The following is a 27,660-nucleotide window of genomic DNA, read 5'->3' as shown; positions in this document are numbered from 1 at the left end:
GAATATATTTAGGAGGACAATAAATCTGAAAAGTCACAGTAAAGACATATTCAGCACAAAAAGTAAACCAAAACAATACAAACTGTTCCTGTACACTCAGTTGGCGTTTCTGTGTGGAGATTGCATGTTTTATTACCACGTTTGTATGGGTTTCCTCCGGGTGCTCGAGTTTCCCCCACAGTCCTAAGATATGCGCTATACTGTAGGTGAATTGAATAAACTAAGTTGGCCAGAGTGTATGAGTTTTCCAGTGTTTCCCAATACCGGGTTGCAGCTGAAAGAGCATTCGCTGTGTAAAACATAACATAGCGAATGGAATAGTTGGCAGTTCATTCCGCTGTGGCGACCCCTGATAAATAAGGGACTAAGCCGAAGGAAAATGATTGAATGACACTCTTTTTAGCATTGGCTTAAGCATTCACATGCAACAAAATGCATCCGTTAATAATAGGATTAGTGGCTTAATCAGACTAAAAACCCTTCATGTCAACACCTTCATCAATCTGAGTAGGATTTGAATGAAATTTCGATCGGATTAGATAGGAGTGAAACACAGAAATGCCAACTGACCCAGCTGAGGCTTGAACCAGCGACCTTCTTCCTGTGAGGTTACAGTGCTAACCACTGAGCCGCCAGAACAAACATATATAGTAAGTATATATATACTACTTGAATCAGTCTGCAATGTTTAGAGTCTACAAAAACACATCAGCAACTGGAAAATGTCTGGATGTAAACATAGCCACTGCTGAAATTTTGCAGCGAATCAGCACACTCAAAAAATTACCTTTCTTAAGATTTTTTGGGGCCAACTTAATTGTTTTTTGTTCGATACACTTAAATTTGTAAAAACAGTTAACTTAATTTGTGTTGGGGCAACATGAAGGAATTGTGTGCAACCCAGTATTTTTTACAGTGTACATCAGAATCATTTCTGTAGATAATGTGACACTGAAAGCTGTAGTAATTGTGTCGAACGGTCCAATAGTATCTGGATGCAGCCTTGATTATGCAAGCTGAGACTGTATATCTCAGTGAGGCAACGTCAGACACAATGCACTCAATGGAGCTAGTGGCGTCACTGTGAGGGGTGAACGCATTTAAAATAACTGTATGCAGCCCAAATTCCACTGCACCGAGTCCCAGACCCATTTTGATAGTTTAACTCTGGGATGTGACGCTAATAACTGTGTGCAATCACGTATCCTGAATCCTGAAAGTCCATATAATATAAGCTCTCAGACAACATTACATTGTCTGTTTGTCAAGACCATGTGTTAGAGAGAGAGCGAGAGAGAGAGAGAGAGAGAGAGAGAGAGAGAGAGTCTGTGCTCGTCCTACACACACTGACCTTTGCCGTTACATCACATTCACAAGCTCCTAACATCCTCCATGTGTGATCACTAAATGTGTCTGTAATCACTTTGCTTTGAGCCTCAGCAGAGCATTTTTAATCAATGGTGCACAGAAACACTGATCGACTGAATTAAGGGGTCAACAGCAGAGATTTCAGATCATTCTAAACACCAGAGACACTCTACTGGGGTAAAACGCTTTCTGCTACAGCTTAATATACAGACAATGTAATTAGCATTTAAAATTAATACACATTTTTGGCATAATTACTCTAGTGTCCGGTATTCAGTATAAAGTGCTAATTTGGTTATAAAGAAAGTGTCTTATTTTATTTTATTTTTTTCCCGAAACTGATCAGTATAATGAATAATAAACATCATCAATAAAAGTCATTTATGTTTTATAGAAAGTGCAGTTGAACAGTTGTGTGTTTGAAGTCAAAGAAAACAAGGCTTATTAGTAATTTTAGCTTTTGGTACATGGTAAATTCCAGAATAATAACAGTCTTTAAAACCTACCAGCAATCAATCACTCAATGAATGAATCAATCAATCACTCAATGAATGAATGAATCAATCAATCAGTCAATCAGTCACTCAATGAACCAACCAATCAATCGCTCAATCAATCAATCACTTAATGAATGAATGAATCAATCACTCAATGAATGAATGAATCAATCAATCAGTCAATCAGTCACTCAATGAACCAACCAATCAATCGCTCAATCAATCAATCAATCACTCAATGAATGAATGAATTAATTACTCAATGAATGAATGAATGAATCAATTAGTCACTCAATGAACCAACCAATCAATCGCTCAATCAATCAATCAATCACTCAATGAATGAATAAATTAATCACTCAATGAATGAATGAATGAATCAACCAGTCAATCAGTCACTCAATGAACCAACCAATCAATCGCTCAATCAATCAATCACTCAATGAATGAATAAATCAATCACTCAATGAATGAATCAATCAATCAAGCAATCAATCAATCAGTCAAACAATCACTCAATGAACCAACCAATCAATCGCTCAATCAATCAATCAATCACTCAATAAACCAACTAATCAATCACTCAATAAATCAATTACTTAATCAATCAATTGATAAATCACTCAATGGATGAATGAATAAATCAATCAATTGATCAATCGATTGATATATAAATTAATCAAATCAAATCAATCTCTTAGTAAGTTAATCAGTTAATCGCTCAAAGAATTAATCAGTAAATCAAATCACAGAATAAACTAATCAGTAAATCACACAGTGAATCAATAAAAAAATCTATCACTTAATGATAAATTATAAATCACTCAATGTTGAATCAATCGATCAATCAATTGATCAATCAATCGATTGATCGATCGATCAACTAAATCACTTAGTGAATAAATCAGTAAATCAGTCAGTGAATCAATCTGTAAATCCCTTAAAGATTCAATCAGTAAATCCCTCAATGAATCAATCAGTAAATCATCCAGTGAATCAATCAGTAAATCATTCAAAAAATCAATCAGTAAATCACTCAACAAATCAATCAGTAAATCATTCAGTGAATCAATCAGTAAATCACTCAAAGAATCAATCAGTAAATCACTCAGTAAATCAATCAGCAAATTATTCAGTGAATCAATCAGTAAATCACTCAATGAATAACTCAGTAAATAACTCAGTGTAACCAAACAGTAAACCACTCAGTGAATCAATCAGTAAATCACTCAGAGAATCAATAAGTAAATCACTTAGTGAATCTATCAGTAAATCACTCAGTGAATCAATCAGAAAAATCACACAATTACTTAATTAGTAAATCACTAAGTGAATCACTCAATCACTCAATAAATCAATCACTCAATAAATTAATTGATAAATCACTTAATTAATTAATGATATATCAATAAATTAATCAATTAACCAATAAATGAATACATTAATTAATAAATGAATCAATCACTGAATTAATCAGTAAATCACTCAATAAATCACTGAATTAATCAATTGGTAAATCCCTTAGTAAATCAATCAGTAAATCCCTCAGTGAATCAATCAGTAAATCCCTCAGTGAATCAATCAGTAAATCCCTCAGTGAATCAATCAGTAAATCCTTCAGTGAATCAATCAGTAAATCCCTCAGTGAATCAATCAGTAAATCCCTCAGTGAATCAATCAGTAAATCCTTCAGTGAATCAATCAGTAAATCCCTCAGTGAATCAATCAGTAAATCCCTCAGTGAATCAATCAGTAAATCCCTCAGTGAATCAATCAGTAAATACTCAATGATTCAATGCCTCAGTGAATCAATCAATCAATGTTTAACATTGCTAATCAAGTCAAAATAATACAGATTAGCCAAAATACTACAAATCAAATAAAAACTAAATCAACTGAACAGAAACGTTAAAAACGAAATGTCTGAATCCTTCAGCCAGGCCAGTGAGTGATATATTGGGCGTCCCGCCATGGCTTTCACTTACAGTCACAAGAGTAACACACTCAAGTTTTCGGCACTCTTTGTGAAGCGGGTCTGGTTAATGTCCTCAGCGCACACAAACAGACACTAACGCTCTGCTTATTAATAACACCAACAGGCCCAGGAAAGTGGGACGAGACTCATCTGTTTAGTTTTTTGTCCCACATCGAGCTCTTTAAAAGAATCTACACCCCTCCCCCAAAACCCGTCGTGAACCCCTCACGCTCAAGAATGCTCCAGAGATCTGCACATCTGGACTCAACACACACACACACAGTTGCCCCTCCATTCACAGCCATGAGATCCAGAAACAATACATAAACCATGAGCAAACCAGAACTAATGTCTGACGCTTCAGCGTGAGAGTCAGCTCACCAAAACTATGCACATTTACAGCGGTTAAATAAAGCATGTGTCGATTAAAAGGGAAGGTTCACCTCAAAAACAAGACAACTCAGTATTTATTTAGTCACTCGCGTGCCGTTTCAAACCACATGATTGGTTTTCTTGTGTGGAACAACAAAAGAAGTGTTCTGACAACACTGGACTCCATTTGTGTGAAATCTAAGGGTGCTTTCACACCTGCCTTATTTAGTTCGATTGAATCGCACTAGAGTTCGTTTCCCCTTTTGGTTTGGTTCGTTTGGGCAGGTGAGAATGCAGCAATCGTACTCGAGTGCGCACCAAAAGCGGACCAAATAAGCGTACCGAGACCTGCTTGAAGAGGTGGTCTCGGTACGCTTTCAAACGAACCCTGGAGCGGTTCGTTTGTGGTGAGAATATGATCCGTACTAAAACAGGTCCAACCACATGAAGTACTGCGCCTTTTGGACCAAGTCAGCTGCCGTAGGCCGATGCGCTGTGCATTATGGGATATGGAGGAAAAATATTTTTTGACAGCGCTTTACCAACAGAGAGAGAGAGGGGAAAACATTACCTGATGGATTGTTGGTAATATTTCCACAAGATGACCATGTCGCAGTTTAGCTAAATTAATTCACGCCTCCTCCTGAAGTGACGTGCGATGCATTAAAACCCTATTTTCCAGCCACGGCCGCGCTTCAATCTCGAAGTGTATAGTTTGTCTAAAGTAGGCAATCAGTCAGCGCAGTCGTCCCTCCATAGTAAAAAGCGACATTTTGTGTCTGCCGGTTTTGTTTACCTGCAAGAGTTTTCCGCACGTGAATTCTGACCAATCAATAAGCAGTTTAGGAAATATGTTCAACAACATCTGGCCAATGAGAGATGTGGATTTTGTCACATGACTGCACCAAAGCCAGCAGTGTGGTGTGAAAACGACCCAAAGACGGCAGAAGATGCAACAATGTATCATTTATTGCCCTTGGTGCGGACCAAATGAAGCGAACTACAGATGTGAAAGCCCCCTAAATGTATAGTGAGTGTGTTTACATGGACACCAATAATCAGATTTTAATACGATTAAGAAAATACTCTGATTAAGAGTCTAGTATGTAAACAGCGATTTTTGATGACCCTAATCCGACTAAAGTCATAATTAAACTAAACACATGGAATTAAGGCATGTGGAGTATGTCGATTTAGTGGCAATATTGAAGTGCAGTACAGCCATTTAAACAGCGCAAAGTGCTCCGGTTTCCCCCACAGTCCAAAGACATGCGGTACAGATGAATAGGGTTGGCTAAATTGTCCGTAGTGTATGAGTGAGTGTGAATGTGTGTGTGGATATTTCCCAGAGATGGGTTGCGGCTGGAAGGGCATCCGCTGCGTAAAAACTTGCTGGCTAAGTTGGCGGTTCATTCCGCTGTGGCGACCCCGGATAAATAAAGGGACTAAGCCGACAAGAAAATGAATGAATGAATGAATAAACAAACAGATTGGCATAAAAGAAATACAGAAAATGTATTTTATATTTATATTATACTAATCGTGAAATTATAAACGAATTAATGTAAAATAAATGAATAATTAATAATAGAAACGAAACTAATAAATACAAATGAGTTTAAAATAAATATTCAAATTACATTAAATTACATGAGCTGATTATTTATCAATTTTTTAAATAAAAGAATGTGTTATCAGTACTACAACGCAATACTATAATGAGTAGAAAACATGTATTTTACCAATATATAAATATCTTAATCCTGACTTTTATCACTATTATTATATGAGTGCACTTATACTGCATAAACTGCTACGCACTGTAAAAATGATGTGACAAACAGTCAAGACAACAAATGCTTCATGTTACTTTAACTATTCGTAATCAGTTTACCGAGTTTCAACTAACATATTTTTAGTTATACTCAGTTCAACTTTATATATTTTCAAAGATGACTAGAAAAGTTCATTTGATTCAACTTGATCTACTTTTAAGACTGTCTGTTTCACCTCAGACATCCCAACAAACACATTTCTAACACATATTTAGACAATGAATCCAAGAGGCAGAATGCAGCCAAAAACGGAGATGATTGAAGCCACAAACACTCACAAACACAAACAGTAGAGAGCTAACAAAAACAGTGCAGAGCACAGGAGAATCATTTGTGAAGGTTAAACTGCACACCAGTGTGTTTAAATTGAAAATGCATAACTTTCTATTAGTTTCCATGGAAATACAGTGCCAAAATTGCCTTTAAGAGCACGTTTAACTGGTACAGTACATGCCTAATAGGATATTAGCCACTCAAAAGTCCATTAATGAGCCAGACACAGTGAGAGATGTTCAAATACGCAGACACAACAACCAAACACGCACTTATTCAAACACAGACTGTCATAGGAGCCTTTTTCTGCATGTCTGAGGCTACTGAGTCCCATGATGCTTTAGTTTCAATATACTGATTGTAAATTTACTGTCAGAACATGGATGTTAGTACATACAGGTTCTGATCATATACTTAGATTATTATATTATATAACCTCCGCTGTGTAAAACAAAACGGAACTGATCTAATCTACCCAGCTCCATTGATCAATATGCCACGACTACCTAAGCCAGAGTTTATCCCCAACTCGAAACCAGGACCATCTCCAGCACTCATATCGTGTTTGTTTAGACAGATGTTTGATGCTGAAGCAGATGGTTTCATTAATGCCAGTGAAAAAAGAAGCAGAAGACACTGGGATGTTGTGTGGAAGTAGGTCAGTCCAGCACGGCTCCAGATCTCACGTTTGCTGACCCAGATGACTGTCAGCACTTCAGGACGCCAGAGGTGTGTTTAAATTTCTTAAACGGCCTCGTTCCACAGCCTGAACTTTACCTATAAACTGCATAAATAAAATAGTGAACTGTGGGTCAGTCAGCATCAGTGGCAATAGTTCACTCAGTCACCCTCATGTCAGTCCAAATCCACATTATACTATGCAGAGCAGAAAACGAAATAATGCTAAATAAAGTGGCTTTCTGTACAGTGAGAGTCAATGAGGTTTGAACCAAAACTAGACTCCATCAATGTTCACTGTATTTATATCCACACACTTCATTTTTTGTTTTATTTGTTTAAGCAAATTTATGCAAGTTACGGACAAATAATCTGGGTTAAATGCTTAATGAAAAATGATTTCAGTGGTCAGATTTGTCAATTTTTTCCAAAATTGTGTGTAAGAAATGTATAGGTGACATTCTGTGGGTCCCAAAACAAACTATCTGCCCCCCATTAACCTTCGGTCATGTCGGCGCCAGTAGTGTAGTGGTTAGTGCGTCGACACATGCACTCCGGTGATCGCGGCGACCCGGGTTCGATTCCGCCTCGCGGTCCTATGCCGATCCTTCCCCTCTCTCTGCTCCCCATGCTTTCCTGTCTATTCTCTACTGTCCTTTCAAAAAAAAATAAAGGTGAAAAACCGCTAAAAAATTATTTAAAAAAAAAAAAAAATGATCACCAGCCATCTATAACCATCATTTTCACTCAAGACTACAAATCTGTCACCATATGGACTACAAATCCTGTCATGCACCACATGCTCACACCTGTTTCGGTTTTCCACCGATTGCTACCAAAGTCCCTTTCAAACAAGTCATTTCACTCGGCGGCCATCTTTGAAATACTTCTCAGGCGGTATGCTCGGACATTCTGTTTGAATGGGAAAACATCAAATTCTCCAAAACTACTTGCCAAGCTTACAAGTAAATTCTATATTAACCAATAAAATGAAACAACAGCTGTCGATATAGTTTCATTTCTAAATGTTGATATCACACAAAATCTGCAGAAACTCACATCTGGTCCGAGCCCCTCCCCCAGAGAATTGTCATTCTATAGCTATCGCTGATTGGCTCCTGTACTAGAAGGCGGGCTTTATTCGCCATATAACGATCGCTGATTGGCTCCTTTACTAGAAGGAGGGACTTTATTGGCCATATTGACAGTTACACTTTTCCCCATTCATATGTATCTAAGTGACATGTATTCTACAGTCTTTGTTGCTACACGCATGGCTGAAGCTGTCCTGAACTGATTACCTGGACTTTAAAAGCAGCACAGACACACACAACAGTCTTGTTAATCTGTACTGAGAACATTACGATGCGCTTCCCTTGCCTTGCTGCATTTTGACCGTTGCTTTGTTTGTTTGTTTGTTTACATTGCATGCCAAGTTCACCTGTTTAATGACCACAACTCTGGATTGTCTACATCTGTTTGACCCTGTTGACCATTGCCTGACCATTCTTTGAAATAAACCCTGCATTTGGATCAGCACCTCAGTTGTCAGCGCCCCTCACATTACACTTTTACAGTGAGTTTGGTTTTTGGTAGAGCATTTAAAGAAGGATTTTAGCCAAAAACTGTGTGATTGATAACATTTAAAGGGGTCATAAACTGAGAAATTGAATTCCCTATATTTTGACATATGAGAGCTCATAGAACTATAAAAGCATCCGGCTAGTTTTAAAACTCAAAACTTTCTGGTTCCTCTAAAAACAGCTTATATTGAAGGCAGTCGGTCAAAATAACAGGTTTTGTAAAGTTCTACTCTATGATGTAACAGTGTGGTTAAGCTCCGCCTCCTCAGAACATCTACACCTACTAAGTTAATGGCTTTGAGGGTCAATAGATGCACATACATGCAAAAAATGGGTGCAAGAAATGTGAGGAATTTAAATGTATTAATTTTTGTGCAAACTATTTTAGTCAAGACAGACTCACAGACTCACTTTGAGCTCTGCCATTTATAATCAGTGGTATATGCTTCGGTGAAAGGCACCAGTTTGCATCATTTAACTTTTTTTTTTTTCCTTTTTAACTGTTATAAAATTCATTACCCATGATGCTTTACTAAAAAATTCCACCAATCAGAGAGTGAGAGCAAATAATGCTTTTTAGCTCTCCTCACTTCAATAAAGCACCCCCAATGGTGAAATCTTTACGTATAATCCCCCCCCCCCCCTATTTTTATTGGTATTTAAAAAGCATATACACAGTAGTACACCATGCAGGATAAAAATTCAATACAAAATAATCGATAATTATAAATCACATGTTATCCAAACATGAATTCAATCAATCATACCTTTCAACTATCCCCCAAAAAAGGTCAAATAAAATCCTCTGATAAATGAAAAACAAGTAAATAACTTAAATAAATAATTTGAGCTTCGCTGTAAAATAATCTGTAATTTTACGGTTTATTTACGATTAAAATTTTTTTTAAATAACACCTGTTAAAATTACAAAAATTTACTGTAAAATAACAGGTTGAATTACAGAAATTTACCAGAAATTCTAATTTAAGGAAATTTATGTAATGTCCATTATTTTATTTTTCAGTAAATTTCTATAATTTAACAGCCGTTATTTTACGTTTTTTTTTCCCGGCACCCCAGCTGCCAGAAATAAACCGTAAAATTACAGATCTTTTTACAGTGTAGGTTAAATAATACAAAAAATAAACTAAACTTGAAACATATCTAAAGTTAAAATATTTTCTTTCACAGACATTTTTAAATTACCTGTCGCTCACAAAGATTCATGGGTTGTAAATCAATCATTAAAGCCATTATACTGCTAATTTTATTCTAATCTTTTGCTTCAAATCAAAGTTTGCAATGTGGCATGGCGTATAATGGTTTAACGAAGGCTTTTAGAACCAGTGTACTTAAACAAACTGAAAACTACCAACAAAACAGTCAAATTCTTCAGAACATGTCAAAAATGTTAAGTAATGTCACAGTGTTGTCATTTAGCTGGTGTTGTGCAAGAGGTTTAGGATGCTGTCTTGCATCTGACAGTGATTTTTAAACACCTGAGGAGAGTTTAAGAGACGCAAATCAAAGCCAGAAAAACCCCAAACGTCAATTAGCCAACTTGAAGCAGATAACTGTAACTGCTTCAAGTATCCGACTGCTTGTTCACATTGCTGGTTTATGAACATTCGGTAGATTGTGAAATCCGACAACAACATCTTGAGAACAGCTTCAGACGGTCATGTAACTCCTCCATATGAACAACAGCTGGAGAGAAAGAGCTCCTCTGGAAATAGTGAGAGAAATAACAACACTAATAATGATTCAAATATTTATAAAGGCACATCTATGGAGAATCTGTACAATGGATCAATGACTGGAGCTGTATTCACATAATCTTTTCCTTTCCGTTCAACTTTTCCTAAAGCTTCTTGAAGGAAAAAGTGAAAGGGAAAGATGTAAGGAGGCCAAACATCCTTCTCATGTTGCTGAATCCGACAATTTGCGGAGCATGAAAAAAGAAATGTCAGGGAGCCAACACAAATAAGAGCTTACTCTGGCGGGGATTTAAATATATATTTCAGTCCAGTGTTCTCAACAAACCCGCCAAATGTTTATCTCTGGATTTTTATTCTACATTAGAAATTAAATAAATAAATAAACTTTAATACAAAACTAAAGACAAAGAAAAACCAAAATAAACAGTAAATAAAGCAAACAATAAATAAAAGACTATAAACACATAAACAAAATAGTCTAAATAACTAAAAGAGAACAATAAATAAACAATCAATAAAGAAATGCAAATAAATAATCCACTAAATAACTAAAAACTACAAAAGAAAAGAAAGAAAAACAGACATAAAACTATAATATGAACTAAAGAATGTATAATAACAAAATAATTATCCGTTAAAAAATAAATAAGAAATAAAAACAATACATTTATGAAGTAATAAACTAATTAAAAGTCAAATAAAAAAGAGAAATCATCCAAACAAACAATGCCATTAAATAAGCAAAGTATGGGGTTTTGTTTGAGGTGCTTCGTGTAAACATCCATCTGCAGAATGTTACGCTGAGCTGTTTTGTGAGTGACATCTGTGAATAATTCTGCATTTATTGCATCTGGACAGACACATTCTGCAAGTATTCACGTCAGTTTTTTCCTCAGTACAAGTGGACTAGCAGTCAGTGTGGTTCACGAAAAAAGCTGAGAGTTTAAGGTTTCTACCCCTTGCTAGGACCTCTTCCTTTATGGCTCAGGACTCTCATATCAACTCAAACACACACACACACACACACACACACACACACACACATACACACGGCTCCTCTGCCTCTATTTCCTGCCTCAATATTTTTGGCGCTTCATAATGCTCTCCTTTCTAATATAATCTGTCCTGAAAATAGCGTATAAGCTCATGTGATACATAATATTTACATAATGTATCGTAGCAGGCACGTAGATGTCAAAACGACATCAAAATTGCAATCATTTTGATGTTAACTGACTACATCGATGTCAAAAGAACATGAAATTGACATCTGCAGTAGCATTAGCATCAAAATCATTTTGAATTCATTCATTTTGCAATTTTAAAAATGTTTTGAGGCCAGATGGTTTGATGTTTTATTTTTGATGTCAAGGTAGTTTAAATGCATTGTAGGGATACAAAATCCAGTGTAAGTTTGGATTTTATTATACAACCCCAAATCAGAAAACGTTGGGAGAGTATGGGAAACACAAATAAAATAAAAAAGTGGTGATTTCCAAATTTACTTTGACTTGAATTTCATGGCAGACAATTAAAACACAAAATATTTCATGTTTTTCAGGTCAACTTCGTGTCATTTTTTAAATATACATCCTTTCCCCTCATTCAGACTTGCAACACCTTCCAAAAAAAGTTGGGACAGAAACTAGTAATCAGGTAAATTGGTTATATCATGATGTGATTTGAGTCAGGTGATGTTAAGAGGTGATTGTACACAGATACAGTGGCTGTGTCCGAAACCGCCTACTACTCAGTAGGTACTGCATGTGAATTTAAACGTACTACTCGGCCGTTAGAAAAGTACGTTCTATACAGTATGAATGTGAGAAGTATGAATGGAATTCAGACGTACTACATCCGCCATTTTGTCATGGTCACGTGACCTACCTGCGTCAGTTGCGTCGCTTCATTTCCATTCATGAAAATTCTCTCGCGGGGCATTGAGGGATAGCGCAGCGTGCATGGGATGCTCACTCCAGAATCTCGCCGGAAGTAGTAAGTCATCCAGGTACTTCTCGCATACTGATTTTCGAATTCTATGAATTTGGACATACTACTCGGCTCGCATACTGATTTTAGCATACTAAATAGTATGGAATTATGCGGTTTCAGACGCAGCCAGTGTTTGTTTTAACGGCACAAACCAGCACAAATCAAGTACAAACGACCTGTGCTGGTTTGAAGTCATTTAAGCAACATGAAGAGGAAAATGTCAAAAAAAAAATAATGCTTAATATCTCAGACCCCAAACCAACCACAAACGTTAGTTTTTGCGACACAAATCAGCACAATCGAATGACATACAGGGTTCAACGCTAAGGAATTTTTTTACTGGTCTGATCGGGCTAGTGGCTTAGATTTTAACTTGCCCTGCCAAAATTTTTACTGACCTCACCAAAAAAAAAAAAAAAACATGGGAAGTTAATAGCTATATTTTAGCCGCATATTTTAAAAAATGTGTCAAAAATAAATTCTGAATCTAGAATTTTAATACTTAAAAAAATGTAATAAAAGTGTTATGCAAACAAAAAGAGTAGTATGGAAAATGTAGAGGTATTTTATTGCGGTTCGAAATTATTTAACAAAAGGTAGGCTGTGTCCATCTTGCAGTGTAAACAAAGCAGCGACGAAACGCAAGCCCAAATAGTCATGCAGTATGAAAACATCAGTGACACAACTACTTTCAAAATCATGCAGTCTGAACTCTGCATACGTCCCTCTAATAATTATGGGTCGCCACAGCAGAATGAACAGTCAACTCATCCAGCATATGTTTTACGCAGCGAATGGCCTTCCAGCTGCAACCCCATTCACAATCAAGTAACATAAAACAAAACATCCTCGTCCACCATGCACCATCTATCCTCATCAAACAACCATCTTTTGATAGCTTTTTCAAACCTCCTTAAGTCTTTTATTTCTTTGATTGATTTTGGTAATTAGTTCCACATTATTCCACTTGTATATACAAACATATTTTTCCCCACTAGACTTCTACATTTAAATAAACAAATATTAAAATCCCAACCCCTAGTACTGTATGAATGCTGTTGCCTCACCATTTGAAAACCATTTTTAAACATTTTAGTATATTTATGTAGAAAAGTTTGCCAACAAATGCAAGAGAAAATTATTCAAATGTTTAAAAACAATGTTCCTCAAAGAACGTAGAGAATTCCTCAAGCAGCACTGCATCAAGAATCGTCATTCATCTATGAGCGATATCACCACATGGGTTTGGGACTACTTTGGCAAACCTGTCAAGTACCACAATATGTAGTTACATCCACAAACGGCAGTTAAAACTGTAAAAGCCCTATGCTAACAGAGTCCAGAAGCCTCATCGACTTCTCTGGGCTCAGAGGCATCTGGGATTGACACAACACAGTGGAAACGTGTACTGCAGTCAGATGAATAACTATTTTATGTATTTTTGGAAAGAAACAGACGATGTGAAAGAAAGAAAAAAGGATCATCGAGACTGTTACCAGCAACAAGTCCAAAAGCCAGGGTCTGTCATGGTATAGGGTTGTGTTAGTGCCCTTGGCAATGGTGACTTTCACTTCTGTGATGCACCATTACTGCTAAAATGTACATAGAGATTTTGGAGCACAATATGCTGCCTTCTTTTACAGGAACGCCCATTCATATTTCAACAAGACAACGACAAAACCACATTCTGCACACTTTACAAAGCTCTGGCTGCGTAGATAGAGGATACAGGTACTTGACTGGCCTGCCTGCAGTCCCGACCTGTCTCCAATAGAGAATGTGTGGCTTGGAATATGCGTTTATTTAAAAATAAAATATTCAATAACGTATGTTGTATGGTCTGCAATAAAACACAAGTCAGAGTAAATTTAGAAATCACTTCTTTCTTTTTTATTTGCGTTTTCTATACTGTGCCAACTTTTTCTGATTTGGAGTTGTATTATAATACTTTTTGTGTCACTGCTTTTGGTCAAAAAGGTCATCACGGTTTTGGCATCAAATTTATTATGACATCATGCTTGATTTAAAATTGATGTTGTTTTGACATCAAGGTGCCTCATGGGTTTTATTAGGTGATCACATTAAAATGTCAAAACTAAACTCAAGGAAACTCATGGTTTTTATGAAAATGATCTTTCAGAAACACTGAAATACTGGCTCTAAACATGTGAACTTAATATCTTAGGTAAAGAATAACTGATTGTTGGCAGTTGAATTCTAAGTAAATAATGCACACCAGAAGTGGTGGAGCTGTTACACCTCAAATATGCATAATTTTCCAGAGTGAATTATATAAAGTGAGAGTTTCACAAGATAAAATTTATGGCATGGCGACTATTCACAAAAACCTCTCGTCTCCAACATCAACATACAAAGATGGATCGTTTGTGTTAGAGACACCAAATCTGGAACAGAGAGCACTGATGGGAGTTTGGTTTTCTTGAGTCATCACTTTCCTTCAGTTAACCCACGTCTGGAGAAAGTCAGTGAATGGTAACAACACTTTAAACATGAGAGGATACATCAAGACCAATGATATGTCTGCAGTGGCAATACAATCATCCAATATTAGGCTAAAGTAGAGTAAGATTGTCTAAATAACCACTCAAGGTGGTTTTTGAACACCACAGTAGGGCTTCACCAAATTCAAAAACTGTAATTATGGATGATTTTGGAGAAGAACATTTCTGTGTCCTTCAATGAACTGGAGCTTCTTTTTAAAGACCTGCGCAACATCCTATAATGTAAAATCCAACTGAGCTGCTTTTCAGAATTAATTTATTCAAACAAATGTTGGAATTAGAAACAAATTAGCATTAAAATTAAAGTAAAGAACATTATATGGATCCACGAGGACTAATTTATTGATTCCGACATGTCTTTCAATGAACCCAGGATCCCAAACATTAAGTTGAAGACTCTAAATTGTGCACATAAAGGAGGAATAAATGACAAAAGGCCATTCAATTACATTTAAGTAATGCACAAAAGATGGGAGTATGTTGCGGTTACTACAACCTAAAGTATTTTTTGATGTTTAAAATCAGATGTTTACATGCTTTAGATGTTAAGATGTTTAGATTTCTCACAGATTTCATACACTCAAGCATACCATTTTAGAGTTGTTAATAGAGATATTAACAGTAGATTATTGCAGTTAATTGGATATACAACACGATTTGGTTGGTTGATTGTTTGGCTGGTTGGTATGTTGATTGGGTGGTAGACATGTTAGTTGGTATGTTGGTTGGTAGGTATGTTGGTTGGTTGGCTGGCTGGGTTCGGCAACATCTATTTATGGAAAAACTATACTACAATTGTCAATCAATCAATCAATCAATCAATCAATCAATCAATCAATCAATCAATCAATCAATCAATCAATCAATCAATCAATCAATCAATCAATCAATCAATCAAACATGTTTTACATCAGATGTTAAGGTCTTTAGATTTCTCACACATTTCATCCTCAAACATACAATTTTAGAGTTGGTAATAGAGATATTAACAGCAGATTATTGCTGTTAATTGAATATACAAAGTGGGTTGGGGCGACACGGTGGCGCAGTAGGTAGTCCTGTCACCTCACAGCAAGAAGGTTGCTGGTTCGAGCCTTGGCTAGGTCAGCTAGCATTTCTGTGTGGAATCAATCAATTAATCAATAACTAGTTCAGTAGTAGTTCACGATCTTTTAATTGGCCATGTGTCAAACTCAAAAACCAATATATTTGGTTACCCCTAAACCTAGGGTTTAAAAAAAAGCATAATTTGAGGGTGAAATAAGATGTTTATTGACCTTCTATTCCATTGAGGAAGTGCGCTCATTTTTGCCACTGTTTTAGAACTTCCAAATTTAGTTGCCTATAGGAGAAATGACTAGGAATAATAAACAGTTTAAAAGACTCAAACTACTCGCTCTACAAACAAGTGTGTTCATAACTACACATAAAAAGTTGAATAATATAATACAAAAATATCAGTTTGCAACATCAAGCAGCGTAAGGAGCTGTTTTAACATCTAAAAATCTGTGGAAGTGAATGAGACCAGAAGTCTCGAGCCAAAAAGATTCATAAAATAAGAATAAGATCAATATACTATCAAATGTATATGTTTCCGCTGCGTAAAAACAAGCTGGATAAATTGTCGGTTTATTCATGAATGAATGAACGAATGAATATATATATATATATATATATATATATATATATATATATATATATAATATTCATATATATATATATATATTCATATATATATATATATATATATATATATATATATATATATATATATATATATATATATATATATATATATATATATATATATATATATATATATATAATATTCATTCATGAATGAACAACAACTTATCCAGCTATAATAATGGCCTAGCAACCATACATAACATCCTAGCGACAATATTGGAAAGTGAAAATAAAAAAATACAAATAAATCAACTCAAAACCCATAAAGATTAAGAGAATAAATATAATGTTTTTGGTAAAAGTAGCCATTCTTATTGTATTTTGCTTTCATCTTCCCAGGCCTTTCTTCATATATCATTCTTCCTGCCAAAAAGATCTCTAAATCTGTGAGTAAATTCAAGTGTTTCACTAGGGAAGGGGTTTTGCAGATGTTGCCCTGCATGTGTAAATGCTGTTTGCTTATTACCTCTGTTGGATATCAGAATCTGTTCCTGCACACTTTTAGTTGACCTAGTGGGCTGTTGTGATGATTTTAACTGTCCTAGTCAGTATGATCACACACATGTGCATGTAACGCACCCACCCACCTGCTCACACGCTCTCTTTCCCACTCCACAACATCTTGTTGAAACAGCCCTGAATTACGCAACCCCATTTGGAAAGTGGGCTGTGAGTGAGAGCAGATGTTGGATGTATGCATTAAGACTGGAGAAGTATAGACAAATATAATATTTAGGTTCCTATACAAATAATCTTCAACAGACTAATGGTGGACACGTTTGCTGGGTATATCGTTAATCATGCTGTTACTTCTCTCCTTTGTTAAGTGCATGTTGAAAACCCACACTCTTATCTTAACAAACCCCTGACCTCAATATTACTCTTTAGCAATTATCTTGTCCAGCAGTGTTTGTGCTACAATACTCAAATCATATGTCTTGTTAGAGAGATGTGCTAGCACTTCTCTCTGTGACCAAGCCATTTTGCCTAATGAACAAAACTAACACCTTTGAAACCACATAGCAACCACACAGAACACCCCAAAAACACACCAATGACTTGAAATCACCCAACAAAACACACCAGCAACCAACAAAACACACACACTAGTTGCAATATAGAACACCCTACCTAGAAAACATCTAGAAGAACACCCCAGAAGACATTTAGAACATCTTTTCTAGAAAACACTGAGAACACGCTAGTAGCAATCCAGAACACCCTACCTAGAAAACATCCAGAACACCCTACCTAGGAAACATCCAGAGCAACCCAGTAGCCATTTAAAACATCTTTTCTAGATGTAGCCACCCAGAACATCCATCCTAGCAAAAACTGAGAACACCCTAGCCATCCAGATCACCCTACCTAGCAAACATCTAGAACACCCTATTAGCCATTTAGAATATCTTTTCTAGAAAACACTGGGAACACACTAGTAAAAGTTAGAGAAGAAGTTTTGGTGTTTGTTATCTAGGGCTTTTTGTATAGTTACTAGTGTGTTCTCAGTGTTTTCTAGGATGGATGTCCTAGATGGCTTCTAGGGCGTTCTGGATTGCTTCTGGTCAAGGGAGCAATTCTGGTCTGAGAGGTGGGGGGGACCAAATCTGAGGGATGATGATACTGTTGTGGAATGTTGGTGATAGTTTTAGAAATGTGCAGCAATGTTGAGTAATTGTGTGCAGAAAAGCCTAAATTTGAAAAATAACCTATTTTGACATAATAACATAACATAATAACATAATAACATAATTTGGGAAAATTATGGCATGAAGTAAAGTGCTATATCTAAAATAAGTGAGGGGGACATGCGCCACTGCTTCTGGTGTGTTCTGGATGGCTACAGGGGTGTTGTAGATGTTTGCTAGGTAGAACATTTTGGATTGTTTTTACTGTGTTCCCATTGTTTTCTAGAAAAGATGTTCTAAATGGCTACTGGGGTGTTCTGGATGTTTCCCAAGTAGGGTGTTCTGGATTGCAACTAGGGTGTTCTAGATGTTTGCAAGGTATATTGCTCTAATTTGTTATTAGTGTGTTCCCAGTGCTATCTAGAAAATATTTTCTAAATGGCTACTGGGGTCTTCTGGATGTTCACTAGTAGCAGTCCAGAACACCCTCCCTAGCAAACATCTAGAACACCCTAGTAGCAATCCAGAACACCCTCCCTAGCAAACATCTAGAACACCCTAGTAGCAATCCAGAACACCCTCCCTAGCAAACATCTAGAACACCCTAGTAGCAATCCAGAACACCCTACCTAGGTAACATCCAGAACACCCTATCTAGCAAATATCCAGAGCACCCTAGTAGCAATTTAGAACATCTTTTCTAGAAAACACTGGCAACACACGAGTAGCCACCCAGAACATCCATCCTAGCAAACACAGAGAACACCCTAGCCATCCAAAACACTCTACCTAGAACATCCTAGCAGTCATACAGAGCACTGTAGCAAACACAAAGACCACCCTATGTACTAAACACCGTTCAAACTTACAGCAAAAACTTCAAACTAGTGAAATGTCAAACCAGGTTTTTGTTTGCCATGAGGTATGATTTGCATGATCTGTTTGTCATGAGGTGTGATTTGTATGATCTGTTTGTCATGAGGTGTGATTTGTATGATCTGTTTGTCATGAGGTGTGATTTGTATGATCTGTTTGTCATGAGGTGTGATTTGCATGATCTGTTTGTCATGAGGTGTGATTTGTATGATTTGTTTGCCATGAGGTGTATAATTTGAGAATGTGAGACTATGAAAGTGTCACAGATAAATGGCATTAAACTCTGGGTGAGTTTGATCTTCCCATTGGATCATCTTGGAGGATGATCTTCCCATTCCCACACGGACTGCTCATTTACTGGGATCATTCAAATGGCAACTAAAAACCCACCTCTTCCAAAATCACCTGAACCCCTGTGAAGAAAACCAGGAGTCCCTCTTCTCCCTGTTCAGTCTGACATTATCAAAAGGATTACGAAAAATTGCACAGAGTGTGCCGGGCTTAACAAGTCTGTGATTTGAACCAGCCTTTAAATAAGGAAAACATACAAAAAGTGCAGAGCTGTGTGGCCTCGGGCCTGGAGATGAGAACCACTGCCCTAGAAATCTATATAAGACAACATGAAGCATTAGAGATAGGTCTTGGAGAGCAGAAGCGGGATAATTATTAAAGAAATTCCCGGACAGAATCGGTTATTCATTTTGCAAAGCCAAAATCCATTTTCCTGAATAAACAGGCCAATGAAAAATGCGGTCAGTGTACTGGAGAGGCGCACAGAGAGCATCACGCTTACTGAAAAACAATTACAGTCACATCTTGGACACCGACCAACCATGACAGAGCCAACAAGATAAAATCTGAGTTACAAACAAAGTCACTAAACTTATTATTGTTATGAACTCAACCAATTAACCCATTTATTCAGAACTTTGGCAGGATGTCTTATTAGTACAAACATGCTATCTCCAAAAAACACTGATGACATCGTAATGAACCGTCTCGGATGATGTCACAACAAATGTTTAACTGCTCTCTTTTTGGAAAAGAAGGAGCACCAACACAAGGTTAAAGGGATAGTTCAGTCAGAAAAGCATATTTCTTCATCATTTACTCACACTTAAAGGGGTCGGTCCACTAGGATATCATATTTTAAACTTTAGTTGTTGTGTGAACATAAACAACATCTCTGAATGTAATACACTTAAAGTTCTATGCAAAGAAAGACATAGGCTTTCACGGAGTTATCTTAGCGAAGCCTACAGCGAATGAAGTTTGGAGACTACAAAAAAACACATCCAGGTAAATGAGATCACAAACGCTTCAGGTTACGCGTATTCACCCCAAGTAGCTGAGGAGCGTGGCCAGAGGAGCTGTAATGTTATAGCAGAGAAAGCTAAAATGCAGTCCAAACTTTGCTATTTCCACAGAGCTTCTTCTGTTTCTGTATTTGGGCTTCCAAAGGACAAGACACAAAGAAAGAAGTGCTACAGTTTAATTTTAGTTATGTTCCAGAAAATTGTAACTAATATATAGCTAGCATTTGACAAAGGAAAACTTCCAGAAAGTCTCCCAGTTCAGTGCTGGATTCGACTAAAATCTCGTCCAACCATAATAGACGAAGCTGTGGATGGTGAGCCACAACCTGTGAGTGTTTATATTTGTTAAAATTGATCTATGCCATGCACAGTTTCCAGCTTTAACAGTGTGTTGCAGAGAGGAAGTAAACAATGGGAAATGCTGTTTGGCACCGCTAACAATTTAGCTACAAATTCATATTTATCTGTAAAACCGCTGTAAACACTCACAATCTTCAGCAGCGCTGCAATGTCTCTTTATGCGGACGCTTTCTCTGTGTTCTACATCTCAAATAACAAACGCAAAAGATATGTGAATGTTTCATATTACTTACACATCTTTATTCTAAATATATGTGCAAGACACTTGTCGGATGTTATTTTAGAGAGCAGACATGTGTGCTCTTCATTTTCTGTCTGATTCAGGCTCAAACTGATACGCTAACAGCTACTCTGACTGACAGTATTTACACAGCAGAGGCAAAGCGCGTGCTAGTAGAGGTGTGAAGCTTTTCCTGGTGAGGTGAAGCTGATCTGCAAATCACAGCACATTATGTTAGCTGACCAATCAGAACCTCTTGAGGGCGGGCTTTCGGAGGAACTAGGAAATATGACAGTGGTTTTCATGTTAGCAGAGTAGATGTATATAAACAAGGAAAGTTATATGAAAAATAACATGATTTTCTACAAGTAAAGCATGAGCTCACATTGCTTTGCATCTTATTAACACAACCAAGCCTTAAAAATACACTCTGGACCACCCCTTAAAGTCATTCTAAACTTTTATGAATTTCTTGTATTATATTATTTTTCTGTCTGAAGGAATTAAGATCCATAGTAGAAGCAAAAAAATAATGTAGAAGTTTTCCAACGCTGAAGAATGTTGGGGGAAAGCAGCCATTGATATCCTTAAGATGATACTATGAAAAAAATCATGTCAAAGTTTTTTTTCTCCAACATTTTTTGGTATAACTTATTTTGTGCTAAAAAAATAAAGAAACTCAAGAACAAGTTAGAGGACATGTAAATGATGCCAGAATTTCAATCTTTAGGTGAACTATTCCTTTAAAGCAGCGGTTCCCAACAGGGTGGTCGCGGCCCACAAGGGGGCCTCAGCGAGCTTTGTGGGGGGTCGCGTCATATTTTAAAAAAATCTTAGCAGTGGACAATTAGGACAATGATCATGTTGCCTTAGTTCATTTTATCCCCTAGCTCAGTGGTCCTCAACCATCGGTCCTAGATCAATTGGTACCGCTCCGCACAAGAAATCATTAATTATTTCAGTTTTATTTATTATCCGAGTCTGAACGATCTTTTATTTTGAAAAATGACTGTACTCTCGTCTTGGTCACTTGAGCGCCCAAATTTAACCCACAAGCAGCAAAATGAGTAAGAAACAGGCGTCTTTAGAAAATTTGTAATCCTCTAAGAAAACGGTTGGTGGTCGCATAGCAACCTACGAAACACTCCCAACCCCACGCAGTAAAATTGTCAAGCGTTGACCGGTGCGTGGTGATACCGATGTTTTGCTTTTATATTTTACATTAGTCTATTATTCATTCATTCTTTTATTTATTTTCTTTTTGGCTCAGTTCCTTTATTAATTCGGGGTCGCCACAGCGGAATGAACCGCCAACTTATCCAGCACATGTTTTACGCAGCGGATGCCCTTCCAGCTGCAACCCTTCACTGGGAAAACATTAGGCTTATCTTAATGCATAAAAATATCTACATATAGTAATAAACATACCATTTGTTTGAAAACAACATTTTTATCATCATTACTGCAAACTTATATGAGCGATTATATCATTAAATGTGGAGAGGGGCTTACAATATTTTCAGGGGGGAAAAGGGGGTCTCAGGCAAAAACAGGTTGGGAACCACTGCTTCAAAAGACTTTTAATTTTGGCATGAATAAAGTTTTACAAACAGTTTTACAAACAGTAATGATGGTGTTGGTTTTACCATATCAACCAAACCAAATTCCTATCATTTAGATGTGATGCAGGCACAGAAAACAGCATCCTTCTCAACACAAGACAAACTAAACTCTTCCAGACATCATCTACAGCTGCAGAGTTTAAGGGACATTCACCAACTTTATGACGACTGGCTTTATGCAAAACTATAAAAATCTACATATGTGTGTTGCTGAGGACTCATTTCAGCAGTTCAGAATTGCTTCTTCATATAGAAAAACAGCTACATTGCACACTACTTGAAAGCTAATATCAGACGACGGCAAAACAGACCACTTTAATGATGTTCCAAAAGCATGTTTACATAACATTAGCTATGTTTCCATCTAAAGATGTGAATTAAACTTGTGCCCAAACTGGAACATCAAGTAAATCATTTGCAAATTTAACACCGTTTACATCCAGTGACTCAAAGTGAACTAAATCATAATTACCTGATAAAGTGGCGGTAAATATCAAAAAGAAAAACGGAATTTGCTGTGATATATTAGAAGCCACTGAAGACTTTTTTCCTTATAGAATAAATGACTTGCTATTTTATTTATATTGAGTAAAAAGTTTCCTACTCATTAAAGAGCATTAGTGTTTTGAGCGTATTTTCAAAATGTATGTCCTAACCCCAGCCCTAACCTTAACCTTAACTGATGTGCATAAAAATAAGGTGGATAAAAACATAGCTATAGTCATAGAAGAACCATCCTTGGTTGTCCAAAGAACTTTCAGCGAAAAGTACATTCTGTAAAGAACATTTTTAAAACTCCAAAGAATGGAAATGGAATGACAGATTTGGAACATGGATTCTAAAATAGAATCTTTATCATTTTTCTAAGAGTGTATGTAGAGGATTCCGCACCTTCTTGAGAGCTCGTGACGGAGGTTTCCTGATGGGTTTGGAGATCTCGCTCCGTTTGGACACTGATCCATTGCCCTGTTTACTGGTGGAGGGTGAGGGTGAAGGGGTCGTGGCTGTGGGGCTCGTCCGGATGGCCATTTCCTCAGTGCAGGTGAGACGAAGACTGCGGAAATACTCATCAGTCTCTCTGTCAACCACCAGCAGTCTGGTCTCATGTTCCACAGCTTTAATCCGCTGCACCACCTGAAGACAAGAGAAATGCACATTTAGAAAAACTGCTTATGGGTCCCCACATTAAGAAATACTATATTATTTAATAGTAAAGTGTTTTTGAACCATACTAAAGTGTATTATAGGGATGCAACGATTACAGTTTTTGATTGTACATGTATAGTCTGAGGAATAATCACAGTTGTCTAGATTATACATTCATTAATTTCAAAACACTACTAGTTGTAAGTAATAAGTAGCCCCACACAGAATCTGCGCGTGCAGAATTCCGCAGATTTTCCGCAGATTTCTAGCCCATCATTAATTCAGTTTATTTACTTGAGTAAATGTGTAAATCTACATTTATTCAGTTTTTGTTCAGTAAATTATTACTTTTTATTTCATATATTAAGGCTTTAGTTATGATACTCCGCTGGATACTCCCAAAATAATTCCGCAGAAATCTGCAGATTTTTACCAAAATTCTCCGCAGAAATAGCAAAAAACGTCCGCAGATTCTGTCTGGCCCTAGTAATAAGTAATAATTTTACACTGAAAACAAATGACAGAACAATGAATTAATAAATGAATGAATAAATAAATAAATTAATTAATTAATAAATAAATACAAACATACATACATGCATAATAAATAAATTTAATAATTAATTAATTAATTAAAAATAAATAAATACATAAATGTATTAATAAATTAATTTATTAATTAATGTTATGTACAAATACATAAATAAATAAATAAATAAATAAATAAATAAATAAATAAATACATAAATAAATAAATAAATAAATTTAATAAATATTAATTAATAAAAAATAAATAAATACATAAATAAATAAATTTATAAATACATTTATTTATTTATTTATAATAAATAAATAACAATACGTTTACAAAAACTGTATTTGTCTAATGTAAATCTAAGCATCATATTAGCTAAGTATTTCCCTTTTAAAAAGAACAAATGCTGCTGAACCTCTGTCTGAAAGGCACTCTTGATCAACTATGTTATGAACTTGTTTGGTATTTTTCTTTTGTATTTTTTTTTCCTCTTTAAAGTAGAAATGTGTTTCCCAGTGATGGGTTTCAGCTGGAAGGGCATCCACTGCGTAAAACATATGCTGGATAAGTTGGCGGTTCATTCCACTGTCCCCAGATTAATAATGGGACAAAGCTCAAAAGAAAATGAATAAATGAGTAGAAATGTGTTTTTGTATGCTAGTACTCCACTGTATTACATAGACAGACATACAGTAACCATTTGAGTTCTGAATATGCCAAATAGGCTCAACCCCCCTGTTTACTGTAGTAAAAAAACCCTTCTATATTCATTTTTTGTTTCCATGTATTAAATAAGTAAACTGCCACTTTTCTAATTAAATGACACATTTATAAATATATATTTTTAAACTTACAGGCTAATTATTAATAATAATAATAATAATAATAATAATAATAATAATAATAATAATAATAATAATAGTTATAATAATAATAATAATAATAATAATAATAATAATAATAATAATAATAATAATACATTTTATTTATAACATGCTTTTCTAAAACCCAAAGCGCTTACAAGAAAGTAAAAACAACAAAGCAAGTAAACAATTAAAAAAATGCAATAAAAAAACACAGTAAGAATAAAAGATATCACAAATTAAAAACAGACCTAAAAAGATGAGTTTTAAGTAGCTTTTTAAAAGCATCAAATGATCCGGCACTCCTAATGTTAGTGGGAAGAGCATTCCACAGTTTGGGAGCACGGAAAGAGAATGGCCTACCTCCCATGGTGCTGAGTTTGCAGCGAGGCTGAAACAGCGTAAGACTCAAGGCAGAGCGTAGACTGGAGCCGAACCATGAACCGCTTTATATGTTAAAATCAATGTCTTAAAATCACATTTCACGAATTACAAATCACAAAATTCACATATTTCACGATCTGAATGATAATAATAAATAAGAAGTATGTTTTTAATACTAGACAACACTTGATGTTTCTGTCTCTGTCAGTGACCCAGTGACAGTTAAAACGAGTACATTCTCTCAGTGCTTCTGTCACTGTTTAATCCTTTCTGGAGATGAAAGCAGAGAAAACCCCACTGCTCCTCCATGACATTGGGATACAGGCCATACAAGGTTGTCTATATCAAAGAACTGCAGATAAGCAGATATTATAACAATTTATCAATAAATACACCTCGTTCTCTCGATGTCCACAGCTGTGATTTGCTGATCAAATGAAAAACAAAATATGGGGAGGAGCCAAATTCTGCCGCCGTTTTCATTTCAAATTTAAAGGGGACTGAGGCGATAATTTGGTGTATAGTGCATGAGCTAATCGCAAAACTTTAAGGGGGGCTGAATAGAAATATAGGGGGGCTACAGCCCCCGTAAAATAGGCCTAGCAACAACCATGCACAGCCATATCACCCTGCGGCCCAAGATCAGTTCATTACTGAAGCTAAGCAGGGCTGAGCCTGGATGCAAGACCACATGGGAAAACTAGGTTGCTGTTGGAAAGGGTGTTAGTGAGGCCAGCAGGGCCAGACTCAACCTGCAGTTTGTGTGCGTCCCATTGCCCTAATAAAGTGAAGGGGACTCTATACTGTCAGTGAGCGCCGTCTTTCAAATGAGACGTTACACTGAGGTCCTGACTCTCTGTGGTCGTTAAAAATCCCATGGCACTTCTTGTAAAGAGTAGGGGTGTCACCCTGGTGTCCTGGCCGAGTTCTCTCCATCAGCCCTTACCCATCATGGCCTCCCAATCATCCCCAAACACTATGGACTACAAATCCACCATTTCCGGACTACATTTTCATACATGCACTCTGCTCACACTCACACATGCTTCCTCATCTAGACTGATTACTCTCGCACCACCTGAGGATTGTCAGAGACTGATTACACACACTATTTAAGCCGCACACTCACTCACTCACCATTGCCGAGTCTTGTTTATCTGTAAGGTGACAATTCAACGCGTTTCTTTAGTCTTGTTTTCCCGTGTGTTTACCTTAGCCTTGCTTCCAAGTTTTCCCTGTCTGCCGCCTGCCTTCTGACCTCTCGCCTGATCCTTTGACAATGATTCTGAACTTCCTTTATACATCTGTTTGCACCTGTGTTGACCATTGCTTGCCTGACTTTGAATAAACCTGCATGTGGATCCTACTACAGTTGTCTGTGTCACTCCCCATGTTACACCAACATTGGTCAATTGCACATGGTATTAGCTTCCTTAAATTAGTTTAACTGAACATTAATCGGATCCATTTATCATCCAGCTTAGTTACAACAAAAGCATTTAACAAATACAGCCAGTTCATTTGTTATTTATTAAACTCAAACTAATAACATTTTTATTTCCCAGAGATGGGTTGCGGCTGGAAGGGCATCCGCTGCGTAAAAACGTGCTGGATAAGTTGGAGGTTCATTCCGCTGTGGCGACCCCGGATTAATAAAGGGACTAAGCCGACAAGAAAATGAATGAATGAATAATACAAATGTTTGGCCCAGTGATTGAGCTATGGTGCATGCCATAAACCTTCCAGATATCGGCCAATAAATATTAGATGGACTCCTAATTTTTAACCCATCTAACTTCTATATTACTAAATATGTAAACTGCATTTTATGTACTTATATGATTTTAGCGTATTAATGTTAAATGAGTTGAAATAAATAAATATAAACTATATGATGAGCCATTATAACTCATATCCAGTGTTTTTTTGATTCACCGGTCATAACTAAAACATCAGATCATATTGTCTGATGGAGTCTTCAATACTCTATTAGTGTCAGTGCAACTAAAGAAATGTGTGGTATTTGATTGTCCATTCGCAAGAAGGTTTCGCAGTTCAGTCAGTGTTTCCCCACAGGTTTCTAAAAAGCAGGGCTCTTTATTTCCCATTCTAAGTTGCTTCGGTTGCCAAAAGCTTCTTAAGTCAAATAAACGGATGTCAAATGTTTCATAGACACTCGCTGGTGTTTACACAGCCCTGCGATATAT

General features: G+C 36.4%; 1 protein-coding gene across 1 annotated transcript in view; it reads right to left on the bottom strand.

Annotated features, from left to right (window-relative positions):
- The window catches only part of LOC100535100 (Na(+)/H(+) exchange regulatory cofactor NHE-RF2), an 86,046-nt gene that overhangs the window by 53,877 nt on the left and 4,509 nt on the right, over positions 1–27,660 (bottom strand). The window contains exon 2 of the mRNA XM_021473166.3: positions 23,417–23,659. Coding sequence (XP_021328841.2) covers positions 23,417–23,659 — 243 coding nt within the window. The remainder of the gene's footprint in view (positions 1–23,416; positions 23,660–27,660) is intronic.

Source organism: Danio rerio, chromosome 3, assembly GCF_049306965.1.
Source record: "Danio rerio strain Tuebingen ecotype United States chromosome 3, GRCz12tu, whole genome shotgun sequence".
Classification (NCBI taxonomy): Eukaryota; Metazoa; Chordata; class Actinopteri; order Cypriniformes; family Danionidae; genus Danio; species Danio rerio.
This window is presented reverse-complemented; position numbering and strand designations above follow the sequence as displayed.